The sequence below is a fragment of the Haliaeetus albicilla genome, chromosome 26 (assembly GCF_947461875.1).
Source record: "Haliaeetus albicilla chromosome 26, bHalAlb1.1, whole genome shotgun sequence".
In the NCBI taxonomy this organism is placed as follows: Eukaryota; Metazoa; Chordata; class Aves; order Accipitriformes; family Accipitridae; genus Haliaeetus; species Haliaeetus albicilla.
The window spans coordinates 11,633,854-11,648,309 of NC_091508.1; the positions used below are offsets into that span (position 1 = coordinate 11,633,854).

General features: G+C 53.6%; 1 protein-coding gene across 2 annotated transcripts in view; it reads right to left on the minus strand.

The window, feature by feature from the left end:
- Positions 1–14,103, minus strand: part of RGS3 (regulator of G protein signaling 3) — a 91,041-nt gene extending 76,938 nt beyond the window's left edge. For both annotated transcript variants that reach the window (XM_069771895.1, XM_069771894.1), the window contains exons 1-2: positions 13,998–14,103; positions 9,060–9,209 (exon numbers count right to left, since the gene is read on the minus strand). In XM_069771895.1, coding sequence (XP_069627996.1) covers positions 9,060–9,209; positions 13,998–14,028 — 181 coding nt within the window. In that variant the 5' untranslated portion in view covers positions 14,029–14,103. The remainder of the gene's footprint in view (positions 1–9,059; positions 9,210–13,997) is intronic.
- Positions 14,104–14,456: the final 353 nt, after the last annotated feature.

Genomic DNA, 14,456 nt, shown 5'->3' on the forward strand with positions numbered 1-14,456 from the left:
AGCTGTGTCAGGAAGTTCTCTTCCACACACTCCAGGAACCTCCTAGACTGTTTCCTCTCCACTGTATTGTATTTCCAACAGACATCTGGGAAGTTGAAGTCCCCCAGGAGAAAAAGGGCTAGCGATTGTGAGACTTCTCCCAGCTGCTTATAAAATATTTCATCTGCCTCTTCATCCTGGTTGGGTGGTCTATAACAGAGTCCCACCACGACATCTGCCTTGTTGGCCTTCCCCTGATTCTTACCCATAAACACTCAACCCTACCGTCACCATCATTAAGCTCTAGACAATCAAAACACTCCCTAACATACAGGGCTACCCCACCACCTCTCCTTCCTTGCCTATCCCTTCTGAAGAGATTATAGCCATCCATGGCAGCACACTCCAGTTGTGTGAGTCATCCCATCATGTTTCCATGATGGCAACTATGCCATAGTTGTCCTGCTGCACAATGGCTTCCAGCTTCTCCTGTTTGTTGCCCATGCATGCATGCCCCATGTCTTACAGCTCCAGGTGCAAAAACATTCCAGGAAAACCTGAATACTGCTTTCTTAGCACACAGTAGACTGATGGCAGGAGGCATGAGCCCATGCAGAGGGGAAGTGGGAGAAGTGGGAGCACCAGGATGAAGCAGTTGCTGTAGGATGAATTAGCCCTTGTTTAACAGAGGGATGCAGCATGCTCAAATCCTCCCCCCGGCCCAGATTCAACTTCCCCTTTGCCTCTCCCCCAAGTTTCTGTGTGGACAAGGGGCTGTCACCCCTGCAGGTGACAGCGGGCCAAGCTGCAGACAGCCTGGATGAACACCAAGGACAACCGGTGCCTTTGGTGGCAGGAACATGCCGGCACAGGGTCAGCCAAGGCTGGCCCCACTGCGGGAGCCTGGGTGTATTGGGTTGGTGTGGCAAGGTTTTGGCAGCAGGGGGGGTTACAGGGGTGGCTTCTGTGAGAAGCTGCTGGAAGCTTCCCCTATGTCCAACAGAGCCAATGCCAGCCAGCTCTAAGACAGACCCGCCACTGGCCAAGGCCGAGCCAGTCAGCAACAGTGGTAGCACCTCTGTGATAACATATTTAAGAAGAAAAAAAAGTTGCAGGGCACACAGAAATGGCAGCCGGAGAGAGGTGTGAGAACATGTAAGAGAAACAACCCTGCAGACACCAAGGTCAGTGAAGGAGGGGGGCGAGATGCTCCAGGCGCCAGAGCAGAGATTCCCCTGCAGCCCGTGGGGAAGACCATGGTGAGGCAGGTTGTCCCCCTGCTGCCCATGGAGGTCCACAGTGCAGCAGATATCCACTTGCAGCCCATGGAGGACCCCACGCCGGAGCAGGTGGGTGCCCGAAGGAGGCTGTGACCCCGTGGGAAGCCTGTGCTGGAGCAGGTTCCTGGCAGGACCTGCAGATCCATGGAGAGAGGAGCCCACAGAGCAGGTTTTCTGGCAGGACTTGTGACCCCATGGGGGACCCACGCTGGAGCAGTGTGCTCCTGAAGGACTGCACGCTGTGGAAGGGACCCATGCTGGAGCAGTTCGTGAAGAACTGCAGCCTGTGGGAAGGACCCACGTTGGAGAAGTTCATGGAGGACTGCCTCCCGTGGGAGGGACCCCACGCTGGAGCAGGGGAAGAGTGTGATGAGTCCTGCCCCTGAGGAGGATGAAGTGGCAGAAATAATGTGTGATGAACTGACTGTAAACCCCATTGCCTGTCCCCCTGCACCGCTGTGGGGGGTAGGTAGAGAATCCAGAAGTGAAGTTGTGCCTGGGAAGAGGGAGGGGTGGAGGGAAGGTGTTCTGAGATTTGGTTTTATTTCTCATTACCTTACTCTGGTTGATTGGTAATAAATTGAGTTAATTTTCCCCAAGTTGAGCCTGTTTTGCCTGAAACAGTAATGGGTGAGTGATCTCTCCTGTCCTTATTTCGGCCCACGAGCCCTTTGTTATATTTTCTCTCCCCTGTCCAGCTGAGGAGGGGGGTTAGTGATAGAATGGCTTTGGTGGGCACCTGGCATCCACCCAGGGTCAACCTGACAGTAATGCACTTTCATCCATCCACTGCTGCAGGACCTTGCTCCATGCACACCTCCTCCCTGCTTGCTCCACTCCATGCCTCATCTGTCCAGGGTGGCTTTGGGGAAGACGTGAAAGCCTTAAAAATCCCGTCGCTGACTGTCATGTCCAGCAACAGTTATCACCAGCACTATCGAGCAGAGAAGATGCAGCGACAAGGACTAATGCAGCACTGCTTGCAGCACAAACCCAGTCCCCAGACCCCAGCAGGTCAAGAGCACCCACACTGCAGCCTCCTGCATTTCCTGGGGATCCCAGACAGTATGGGCTGGTGAGCAGACAGGTAATCTCCTAAAACCAGGAGTCAATACTTGCTTTAATCTAGGATTAAACAAGAATGGTTTCAGTCATGTGTTTTGTCACTGAACAATTGTCAGGTGGCCAATGACGCCAGGAACAGCCAACCCCCAGGGAAGAGCAATGCACCACCACCCTGTAACCTCTCTGCTGCAGAGCCCGGGGGGGGCTCAGACCAAGTGGGACCCCTGGCTCCCAGTAACGCAGCACCTCCAGGGAAGTGTCTGGCTCCCTGCACGACAGCACTGAGAGCTTTTGATTGAGGAGGTGGTGGTAGGGAAGAGCCTTGAGGAGCTACATGAAAGAAACATGACTTTGGAGCAGGTCTGGATGGAAATCCCCCTTGCTCCCAATGCACTGGCTTACCCACAGCCATCCACCAAGGTGGGAAGGAGGGCCTGCCTCTGCCTGGGGTGCCCAGCTGCCAGCCCTGCCAAGCCTTGCAGGGGACCTGCTGCCCACCATCATCATGAGAAGAGCAAGGAGCACAGTCAAGAGATCAAAGGCAGGATGGTTCCAACAGTCATTAACCAGCCAAAAGAGCAGGTCTTAATGGGAGCACAAGAGCATCCATTTCTGCCCCTCAACAGGGCAGAGAATAACATAGAAGAGAAAGAGAGCTCAAAGTGCCAAGATCTGGTGCCTGGAGCAAATGACAGGATCTTTCTTGGAGCAGGAGATTGTTCTGACTTGTTCAGGAGGACCCAGGACCTAACCCACTCCACCGGCAGCCCTTAAGGAGACGACTTCCCACATGGATTAGCACAGCACAGCAGCAAGAGCTCACCGTGGGACTCAGCAGTTCCTCATGGGTGCTGCAGAGCCTGCCTGTACAAGATGGCTGCCCAGTGGGCAACATTTCTATCCATCAGTGCCTTTTAAGCTACCTAAGGTGAGAGAGGAAGGGAGGACTCAGAGCAGAGAGAGAAGGTGGGAGGGATGGAGCCAGGGAAGTGTCAGACCAGGGTTCCACATGGAGCAGACCAGAGTAACTCAGCTCAGCCTGAGCATCCTCCCAGGGAATTGCTCTCAGCACAGACTATGCAGGCAGATCAAACCTCTGTGCTCATGAGCTTGTCTACTTGGGACAGGATCAGCTGAAACCCAAGTACAAAGGCCAGAGGCACTCAGGCAAGCCTCTGAATCTAGAGACCTCTCTGTTGAGGCACAAGGACAAGATGGGAGAGTTATTTCTACAGCATGAACGAAGGAAGAAGCATCCCAAACACGCCTTTGGCTGGCAACAGGCAAAGCCACCACTTGTAAACAGTGTCCACAACTGCAGAAGAATACACTGCTCACAGCCCACACAGCATCCACAACTGTAGAAGCCACACTGCTCACAACAGCCACAACACTGTCCACAACAGCCCACATGGCATCTACAGCTGCAGAAGAATACACTGCTCACAGCCTGCTCTGAAGCAGAGCTGAGAATAAAATCCAGCTCTTGCACAGCTCCAAATCCAACCTGCAGTTCTCACTGCCTTTTGAAATGCCTGTGCCAGATCCCTGAGCTGCCACCTCTTATCTGGAGCTGCAATTTGTGATTTTCAGCACCGCCTGGACCTGTCTGCCAGCAACTGATTCCCAGCATTGAAAACCCAGCCAGTCATACACCCTGCACAGGAGGCCGGCACCTGGGAGAGCCACACGTGTAAACCCCTGCTGAGCAAGGGCATGGGTCCCAGGGTGGCAGCTCTGCTCTGCCAGCTTACTTATAGTTGTACGCTTGCTTTCCCATGCACTAGCGACGCTGTATCAGCCCTAAAATCTACCCACAATACTCAGACTGGCACGAAGACTCAGCCGATGGCATTTGTCAGGGTCTGTGTGAAATGCTGCTGGGGTGCAGAGCAGGCTGCCAGTCCCCGGCTTGCTGACCCCACTCGGGCACAGAGGGCTCTGCCTCTCTGAACACCTTCCCAAGAGGCTTCCCTGGGACCTGCCGCCTGCCAGCCTGGATAGGATGTGCAGATTTTAAGGGTGATGCAGAGTCTGAAATCTGTGTGATTGTTCTGGACCAACCCAAAACTAAACATTTCCCAATGCTCCTGAAGAATCAAAAGATTGCAAGCATCATTAGGACAATGCTTCATTTAGTTCAAAGCAAAATACCCCATTTTCACTTGTTTTCCAGCTTAGAAAACACAATAAACAAAATAAACTTGTAAGCATCATTTACAGACATCTAAACATCTTTCAGATTAAAACCCAACATTCCATTTTGCAAAAGATGCACCCAAGAGCTTAGGCTTGCTGGGGTGGGGATATTTTATGGGATTGTTTAACCTGAAACAATTCAGAGAACTCATTCTTCACTCAAAAAAACCAGAAAATTTTCAAGTCTCTCTTCAGCTCACATGTGTCTCCATGGGTGCATCTGCACGTTTGAGAGCACATGTGGAAATGCATGTCTTTATGTGCATTTATACATGTGCAAGTGAGAGCAAGGTGAGAAAGTAAAGACAGGAGGCAGGTAGGGTAAATCGGGACAGCTCTATTGAAGCTAATACTGATTTACAGCAGTGAGAATATTGTCCCCCAGTTTCATCGTGCCACCCCAGTCTTTTGGACCAAGACTTTAACCCTGCTGCTATCTCCAGATCTCTGACACTGTGGGAACCCTCTCGCTGTTCCAGTATTAGCATGTAACAACCCTTACAACACTAAAGCAAAATGCCCCCGTCTAACCAAGCATGACGAGGAGTCAGCCAGTAATGAATGGGCCCTGGGGAGGAGAAAGGAAGTTTTTGTGCTGGGCAATTCGGTGGGGGGGAAGGAAGGTCTACACCCAGCCCTGACCTGGGGATGGCTGGGGCTGCTCAGCTCCTGGGGTAGCACATGGGGCCAAGGTTTCTGCACAATGAGGGTTTCTGCACAATGAGGGACTACACCAGCACCAGAGAGAGGAGAGCAGGGAGAATATGGGCAGTTTTGCCTTTTTCAGAAGTACCACAAATTGGCCCTTAGTAGAAAGGATTTGGGAGTATCTGTGGGAAAGGTCCTCTCCCTCCTGTGAGGAACAGATGACATTTCTCTCTTAATGCACTTGCTCCCAAGCATCTCCAAAGCACGTCAAGGGACAAATCGCACACCCCAGCATGCCCCAGCCAGCCTGTCTGACCCCAAAGGGGTCCCAGCCTGCTTATGCGGGGGAAGCACTCATTGGCTTTGTAGCAATTCCAGTGCTTGTATGGGGCCGGGATCAGATAGGGAAGCTGCTGTCGGAAAGAGCAGATCCAGCCTGAGCTGGTGGAAGGGATTTGCAGTACCAACGTCTGCACTTGGACTGACCAGCTCAATGGCAGCAGTTGCATTTTCTCAGATGCATGGAGCAGTAACCTTCCTCCAGACCAGGGTGGGCAGAAACACAACCCCTATGAAGGCAAGTTCCTGGCCTGCATTTCCACCTCACTCCAAGAGCAGAGGGTCAGAGAAACATTATTGTCTGGGTTTCTCTCTTTTGATACATTCTTAACATGAACTAAGGGAAACAGCTTCAGCAGAGAGGCCCTGACACAGCTTGTCCAGGTCACCTGTGTTCAATAAAAGTTAATAAAAAGGAAAATAGGTGCAGAGAAAGGCTAGAGGGAGACAAAAGAACAGACAGCTCGTCTCAACAGGACCCACATGCAGCTCCTGGGTGCACACCCCATCACAGAGAGCAGGGCTCAGCTGGACTAGCAGGGCTGCAGCAGAGAGGGTGCCCAGGCCCTGTCTATCTGGACCCCACAGGGCCAGGAGAGGCAATTCAAGATGATGAACAAAGCTGGCACAGGGAGAACAGGGAAAAAATGGGCATGAACAAGCACAAGATGGTAATCAAACAGGTTCCCACCCATGAGAGTAGTTTGCCAGGCTAAGGGAGGGGACACGTGAATGTTGTCCTTTGGGAGCAGACCTAGCAGGCAGGAAAATCTGTTCCTTACTGATGATATCTGACAAATGGAAAATTTGGATTTCTGCTCCTTAAACGTTTTTCTATTTTATTGTAGGAAAAATTGCAGGTTTTGCCCTGGCTGGGACAGTCACAAACCATTGGTGCACACAGCAGGGGGGATTCTTACCAGAGGAAAGCAGTGTCAGATAACTGTGTGGGTGGGAGGTCCCCATGGCCACAAGGCAGAGCACTCCGAGATCACCATCTACAACCTCAGGCCCTGGCACCAGCCCTTTTGAAGACCCTCTCCTTGGTCACCCACATGGAGAGGGTAGTGCTTGCCCTGTCCTGCCACTGCTCTCTTGCTCAGAGCATGCAATGCCACATCTTACCAGCAACGGTCAGCCCATGAAGGGAACTGTGGCTGCAGAGTTGATGCTTGGCCTGGACTGGGTTACAGAGCCAAAAGACACCAAAAAACTCACATTATTTGGCATGTGTAAGTCCTACTCACAAAGGCAGGAGGATTTCAGCTTCCAGGCCATCCTCAGCAGTTTGATGCTTACAAGCCAAAAGGGAGAAACAGCAGCATCACTGGCTGCCCTGGGAGGGAAGGGATGCCCTGCTCCACTCACGTAACCCTTTGCTTCCCTGCAGCCTCTTTAGCAGCACATTGCATGATTGCCTGCCCTGATCACTAAAGCAAGCAGAAGCTTTGAAAGAAAACTGCTGCTTAAAAAGTAGCACCCAGCTTCCCTCTGTGTAAGACGGCTGCTGACAAGCCATCACACACCACAACACAACATTTGCTGCCAAATTCACCTGCTCGCAGGGTGGGTATACAAGGCTCATAGCCCAGCCAAACTGAGGCAGCCACAGAAAGATCCACAAGGAGCAAAGAAGGAATTTGGGGCTCTGCCCTAACAGGGGCCACAGCTCCCACCAGCCCTACACAGCAATTCCAGCATGTGCCCATCCAGGGGCAAAATGACCTGGGTGTTCAGCATCTGGCTGACTGCTGCAGCACGCCTCAGTGGCTGCAGCTTGGTTTCAGGGCGCACCCCAGTTCGCCAGCTCAATGGATCCACATATTATTCCAGCTCAGCGAGGCAGAAGCGAGCAGGCTGCTGCTTAGCATTAATGCCTTCGGGGAGCAGCTCTCCAGCCCGTTCCTACTGCGCCAGGCTTTGGCCATGACCTGCTGTGGCTCCCTGTGCCGCACCAGCCAGGGCCACGGCCACATCCCCCAGGCACCGCATGCACCCCCTGCTCCCTGGAGCTGCAGGCTCAATGCTTACCGAAGGTGGTGAGGTAGAAAGAAGCTCCCAGGGGGCCAGTCTGGCGGGTGCGGAGCGAGACTCTGTGGACACTGCCGGGCTCCATGGCAGGACACCTCTAATTAGCCAGTAATTGGAGCCCTCCCTGCCTAGCCCGGGAAAACCAAGCAGCCGTTTAAGCAGGGAGTGACAGGCAGCCGTGCAGCCGGGTTTCCAAGGGACACGCGTCCAACCGCTGCACGTTTGAACGGCGCGGCTCCCATTGGCCCCGCAGATTTGAACAGGGACCGCACCTGTCTGAGCAAACAGGCCCGAGCCCCGCGCCGCAGCCACATGCCAGGATGCGAGCAGTGCTCTGCACTCCCCTGCGGAGCCAAGACCCGCGCCAGCACCATTCCACGGCCACCCTGCTCATGCGCCAGGAATGAGCTCCTGGGAAAACGGGAAAACCTTGCAATGTTTCCTCCCCTCTGCAGTGTGCCAGCCTGCAAGTAATCCCTGTGACTGTTAGTGCCATCGGGTTTGCTAGCACATGCTCAGCTGTTCCGGGAGCTGTCCCACCAGAGCAACACGGGACAGCAGCATTCACAGCACTTTGGGGAAATTATTGCAGGCAAGGAAAGGGTGCGGGAGAATTGATCTGTGGGGGTGAGCCAAGAAAAGGAGGGATGGCAGGGCATGGGTTACCTGCTTGGCTCTCCTATGACAAGGAAAGAGGCACACAGCCCTCCAGGCTCTCAGGGTCACTCTGCAAGACTCCAGAGCAGCCCTTTCCATCACCTGGGAGTTGGCGATGCACCCACCAGCTCTGGATGCTGTGCCTCAGCTTACAGGGAGGCACCCAGGGCTGAGCACAAGCTCTGGAGAGTGTGGAGGAATGATGGAGATGGTTCCTCTGAAAAAAAACCAAAAAACCCTCCCCAAAGGCTGGGCTGTCCCAGAACTCTCTGCTTCCCACTGACGAGTCCATGCAGCCCCGCTCCCCACAGTGCAAGGCCTCATGGAGGGCTGATCTCCAGCAGAGTCCCCAGCAGAGTGGACCTGCTCCCACACCACCCCATGCTGCAGGAAATGCCACACTCAGTGAGTTCAGTTCCTTGTGGCACTGCTGTGAGGCTACAGGGTCCACAACAGCGTGGGGGGGCCTGTGGTGAGCCTGGATCAGCCCCATCGTGGCTTTCTGAGTGCAGCACATTCACAGGTCCCACTGCCCTGGGCCCAGGCAGAGGTGGGCAATGGGAGAGCTCAGCCCTCACAAGGTCGGGAGAGACAAGGGTGCAGCCCAGCACAGGCTCTGAGCAGACATGCTGCCAGTGTGGATGGCTGCTGTCAGTGCTGTGCAGGCATCTCCATTTCCCAGCCCACATGCAGCTGAAGTAATACTAAATATATTGACTTTTCTGGGATGGAAAACGACAATATCCCCTGTAGGGTCCAGGGTGCTGGACACGCACCCCTGCCTCTCCTCACCATGGTTGCCCCTTCACACACTCCTTGCCAGACCTGAGCCTCCAGCCCCTCCATACCCCCATCACTTACCTTTCCCTTTCACTCGTGCATGGCTGATCTTCCTCCTGCTCCCTGACGGTCCCCTCTGCTTCCTCAGGGAGGATTGTCCAGCCCCACATTGCTCCTTTGTCAGGGCTGGCAGACGCTCCAGCTCCAGCAACTGGGGACTCTGCCCTGTCCCTGCCAGAGAAAAGAGATGAGAACAGGACACAGCAGAATGGGGAGCTGGGACACAGGGGATATCACAGGCTCCGCAGTACCCTTGGTTTTACCTGCCCCAAGGGTATGTCTCCACCTTGCCCCAGCCTTCCCCAGAATACCACACTGCCAGGTCTCCTGCACTGACCTTCCCCTGGCCAGCTCTGCACAAACATGGCACATGCTGGCAGCGTGGCACATCTGTCCCACACCATCACCCCACTGCCCAGCCCTGCCTGTGTTCAGAAAGGAGAGGAGTGATGGTCATTCACTAGATCCAGTGTCACAGCAGAACACAGATGCATGTTCAGAGGGAGTCACCCCCAGCACATGTCTCAGCTGCAGCCTTGGCCATGGCCCTTTACATGCCACACACCAAGTGCATTCCAGAGGCTCTGCTCAGCACTGTTATATTTTATTTTATTTAAAACAGACAACCAGCCTAGTCAGGGCTTCATTAGTCCATAAGCAGCTCTCCAGGACACCAGAGATGCTGCCCTGCCACTGCTGGGTGTTCGAGACAGTCTTGCAAGGCGCCAGCTCAGATCCAGTTCCCAGCCCACAACCTGCTGATGTGCTCGGGCTCAGAGCAGCAGGGAGGCTCTGCACAAGGAGGAATTGGCTGGTTTCCTTGTGGCCAGCACCCTGCAGATGGCACACCAGCCCCAGTCTGCCCCTCTTTGCACACAGCCATCAAACCTCCACCCAGGAACCTGCTACAGGATCTCATGCTGATAGAGACAAAACTGCACAGACCCAGAAATGGGAGCCTTGATGGAGAGATATCTCCCAGCCACAGCACAGAGCAAAGGAACCAGCACGGCCCAGTAATTCTGCAGGATCAGAAACATCTGCCCAGGCTTCTTCCGCAGTGATGAGCAGTGCAGGATTAGTGCAGCACAAGAGTCTTATGTCGCCCTTATGCAGGCCCAGTGCAAACACAGCCCGAGCTGCGGAGTCACAGGTTAATTCCCCCACGAGGGCAGTGGGGCAGAGCAGCATCTCTCATCCCATGATGGAGCCATGCCACACACACACCCTGTCCATAAAAGCAAAAGAGCCTGACCTGTGATTTTGATGCAAGATCGAGCCCTCTGGAGCCAGGATGTGCCACTCAGCCCCATGACGCAGCAGTGTGTACCAGGACGTACAGCACCTAGTCCACACTCCCCAATACCTTCAGGTACCCCAAAACATCCTCCCAGCTCCACCTTCACAGCCCCTAGCCAAAGCATCCTGGCACAGGGAGGCAGGCAACTTTGGAAAGGCTGTTTGCTCACTAGAAAAGCTGCCTTTTCCCCCAAAGTGTGGCTTATTCTCTGGCAGGGGCACTGGCTTGATTCAGCTGAATTTACACTGGCAAAACTGCCTGAAACTGCAGGAAAAGCAACAGAAGGGACACAGAGCGAGCAAGGGAGGGAAGGAAGGAGGGACGCTCTCTGGACAGCCCAATCCATCACTGCCAACAGACACCTATTGTACTGCTGCCATAAATCACAGCCCTTTTGGGCATCTGGGGAGAGACAAATAATGACCTGGCAGTCTCCAAAGGCCTCCAAACAAAGAGCATGGCTCTGTTTGGGCTGCCTGCCCCCTGCAGTGCTCAGCCCTAGCCTTGGCAACCTGCAGGGGCCTTTTGAGAAGGCACCCAGCCAAGCAGCCACTTGCTGTTTTACTTGCCTCCTAAGATATTTAGAGCCTGTGAAGGCCTAGCAGGACTTTCTGCTGGCAGCCCCCACACAAAGCTCCTCCCCTGTGGTAGAAAGGGGCCTGGAGCCTCCTTATCCCTTCTTCATACAGCATGGCAGCAAGGCACAAGGCAGGATGTTAAGTGCATGATAGGCAGCTCAGTGATCGGTGGAGCAGAAAAGGCCCAGAGCTGAATCCATTTGGGCTGTGAGAATTGCCTTCCTGCTCAGGGAAGCACCCAGATCTATCCCCATGGACGCTGCGTTGCTGGAGCCTCCCGCACCCAGGGGACTGCAGAGCGCAGGGGAAGAGGCACCAGGCACAACCATGGGTGAGAGCTGTCGACACAACTGAGCAGTCCTCCTGCTGCTCAGCCTTTCAGCAGCGATGCCTGGGAGCCCAGCGGGCTCCAGCTCTGCTCCCCATCGCCTCCCACTGTCTCCAGCTGCAGGGATCCAGAGTTCAGGGTGGGGTAAAGAGGGGGCCCCTAACAAAGATGTGATTCATTCTTTAATTGCTGCTGGTTTTTTTAGCACCGTAGTTGTCTTTGCTGCCTAATCAAAATGCAGAGGATGCCCAAGCAGTGCAGGATATTTCAACAAGTAGAAACACCCTGTGGGACAGGCAGAGCCAGAGCACCAGAAGCTCCCACAACCTCTGGTTTCTCAGCAGCCCCAACACATCTGCCTTTTCTCACAATACTGCTGCATTTGAGTACAGGGGAAAGAGGGATCCCCATTTCCCAGCAAGGCTGACAATGTCAGAGGTAGGAGGCGAGCAGATGGAGCCTGATGACACTGATCCAGACCCTGCAAGCCTGGGCCACCAACTAAACTCTTTTGGCTGCCTGGTGGCACCATAGCTCCCAGTGCTACCCTGCAGCCTCCAGAGCTCCAGAATCCTTCAGGACCCAGTAACCCATGGGCAGCTGGGGAAGCAAGTGCTGTTGGCTCCTGCCTCTCCAACAGGCACTCAAAGCAGTAAGCTCAGGGCAAAGTCTGGTGGAGCATGGTGGACACAGGAGGGGGAAGGCTGCTCTAGCTCCTGGGGCTCTGTGATAAAAGCATCTCTGCCCATAACAAGTACCTCATTTCCCACATCTGGCACAGCTGCTTTGTGTGAGGGATTAATGTAGTCCACAAAACCCAGAAACACAAGGAGGGGAACACGGAGCCCCAAAGAGGAAGTGGGTCCTTTGCCAGCAGCCAGGAGTACATCCCTGCACCACAGGCAGGCTCTCCAGTGAAGAGACAACCTGGCCAAGCATGCAGCCTATGCCACGACATCCTGCAGTTCCCTGTCTCAGCTGCCCAAGGAAATATTTGCACCCCGGCATTTGGAAACACACCCCCATGGCCTGCTCTGTGCTCTCCTTGTAGACACGGGTACAGCCAGTGGAGCAGGTCTGGCCTTTCCCAGCAGTGAAGCCTTCAGCTCCAGCAGAGCTCACCAACATCAGAGCTCATCCAAATTGTAACCAGCTGAAACTGGAGGTGTCGCATGCTCTATAACATCCCAGCCACATCTGCTGACGTGCAAGAGAACTCTGGACACAGAGCATCCTCACTTTCATCTCCTGTCCTCACAGGCAGCACTGGCAACGAACCTGGGAGAGGAACCGAGTCACATGTATTTATATTACAGAAATTACAAGAGGGAGGGTCTGGGGACCCCTCACCATCCCAGCCCTGGGGTCTGCAGAGAAACCTCACAGAGGCTCAAAACCCCTCTCTTACGGCTCTGTCTAACAGCAAGATCGCAGATGAAGGTCCCCAGAAGAGAGGCCCTGGACTGCCTGGGGTCACAGTCTGTGCTGCTGTCACCTCCTGGACAGGAGGGTTGAAGAAGGACCCTGCCACTGTCGCCAACATCCATCTATCCCTCGTCACATCTCCCAGAAGCCCTGTTGATGCCCGAGCACCACAGACATGGGTAAATGGTGTCAAAGAGTGTCCTGGAGAATCAGGAACCAGCACACAGGTGGGATGGGCACTGCTCAGGGATACAGGGCAATTTCTAAGGCACTTCAGAATGTTCCCTCCTTCAAGCTTATCAAAAACTCTTCCCCTCATCTATTCAGCTAAATCCATTTGTTGACAATCCCAGTGATCTCCATCTGCCACCCATCAAAATTAAAGCTTTATCCCAGCAAATTTACTTGCCCCTGAAAAAAAATACAGTCTGGGATTGCATGTTTCAGTGCACAGCATCCCCAGCTATCAATGACCAGCACAGCACATCTCAACCCACAGGACACGCAACACCAAGCAGTCCTACTGAGGGAACAAGCAAACGATCCACTCTGCGGTCCCAGGTATCCTGAACCTCTGTTAATGCAAGCAGAGTGTGCACCAGCCCAGCCTTGCCGTGTCCTTGTCTCCTTCACCGCATATCCCCATGACAGCATCTAGACTACAGCTTGTGGTGTTCCTCTCTAACACTGCCAAGCCTGCAGCTCTCCCCAGCACATGCAGCAAGTGGTGAGAGGTATTTTACATGCCACCCTGTCTCCTGGGAGGCTTTTTGTGAGGCTGGGGAGCTCCTATCTCCATGTCTTTATTGCAAAATACTTTTAAGAGGCAAAAGGAAAGACAAACAGGACAGTAACAAAATGCACTGTCTCTATCTAAAGCAGGCAGTCTCACAGGTTTGTGTAAAAGAATCCCATGAGATAGGATTTTTCCAAATAAATTTAAAAAAAAGTGAAAGTAAAGAAGAGTCTCTCTGGGACTCCAGGACTCCAAGGCCATGGGAGTCCCCCACACCCTCCTCCCAGAGGGCTTGAGGCTCACGGTCTGCAAAAATCACTGCTAACTCTCAAACCCAGCAGATTCGAGTCTGCTCCATCCTGCAGTGCAAAGCACTAGCAGAGAGCCCCAAGATCAAACATGATCCCACAAGGAGCTGGGCATCTCCAACACCCTACAAAGGGCATGTAGGAGATATAGTCCCTCATCTCCTACAAGTGCCAGGATCTGGTTCAGTGGTGATAACCAGGCACCTGCATAGTCATAATCCATCCTTCACCCAGGAGACAAAGCAGCACTGCAAACTAAGCGGAGAAATCATCTGAGCACTCACGTGTGAGCCCTGGCTCTCCCAGCTGCTCCATAATTCCCACACAGGATGGTTACTCTCTCCAGCAAAGTCCAAGCACCAGCGTCCTGCGCTGTGATTTAGCTGCCACAAGCCTTTGACCTTGGCACCACTATAAAGGAGGGGGGAAAAAAAACCAGTATGTAAATGTCCCAAGGGAGCAGAGCTCCAGTACTAGGAAGTTACAAATTAAATTGCATGCCAGGAAGAGATGGTGGCGGTGGCGCGTGCAACGGCCCCTTTCTCTGCTGGCTCCCAACAACAAGGTACCAACTCTTTCTAACTTCCCTCTTAACATTCAAACCCCTGGGGACTGACCTTAACCTGCATTTCTATTCGAGCCTCCAGCAAACTGCACATTCAGCTGGTTGGCCTGGGAGTTAACGACTTTCTTTTAAAATTTAACACAGTTCTCCATCACAAATTTGTTTGCCAGCACTAGGA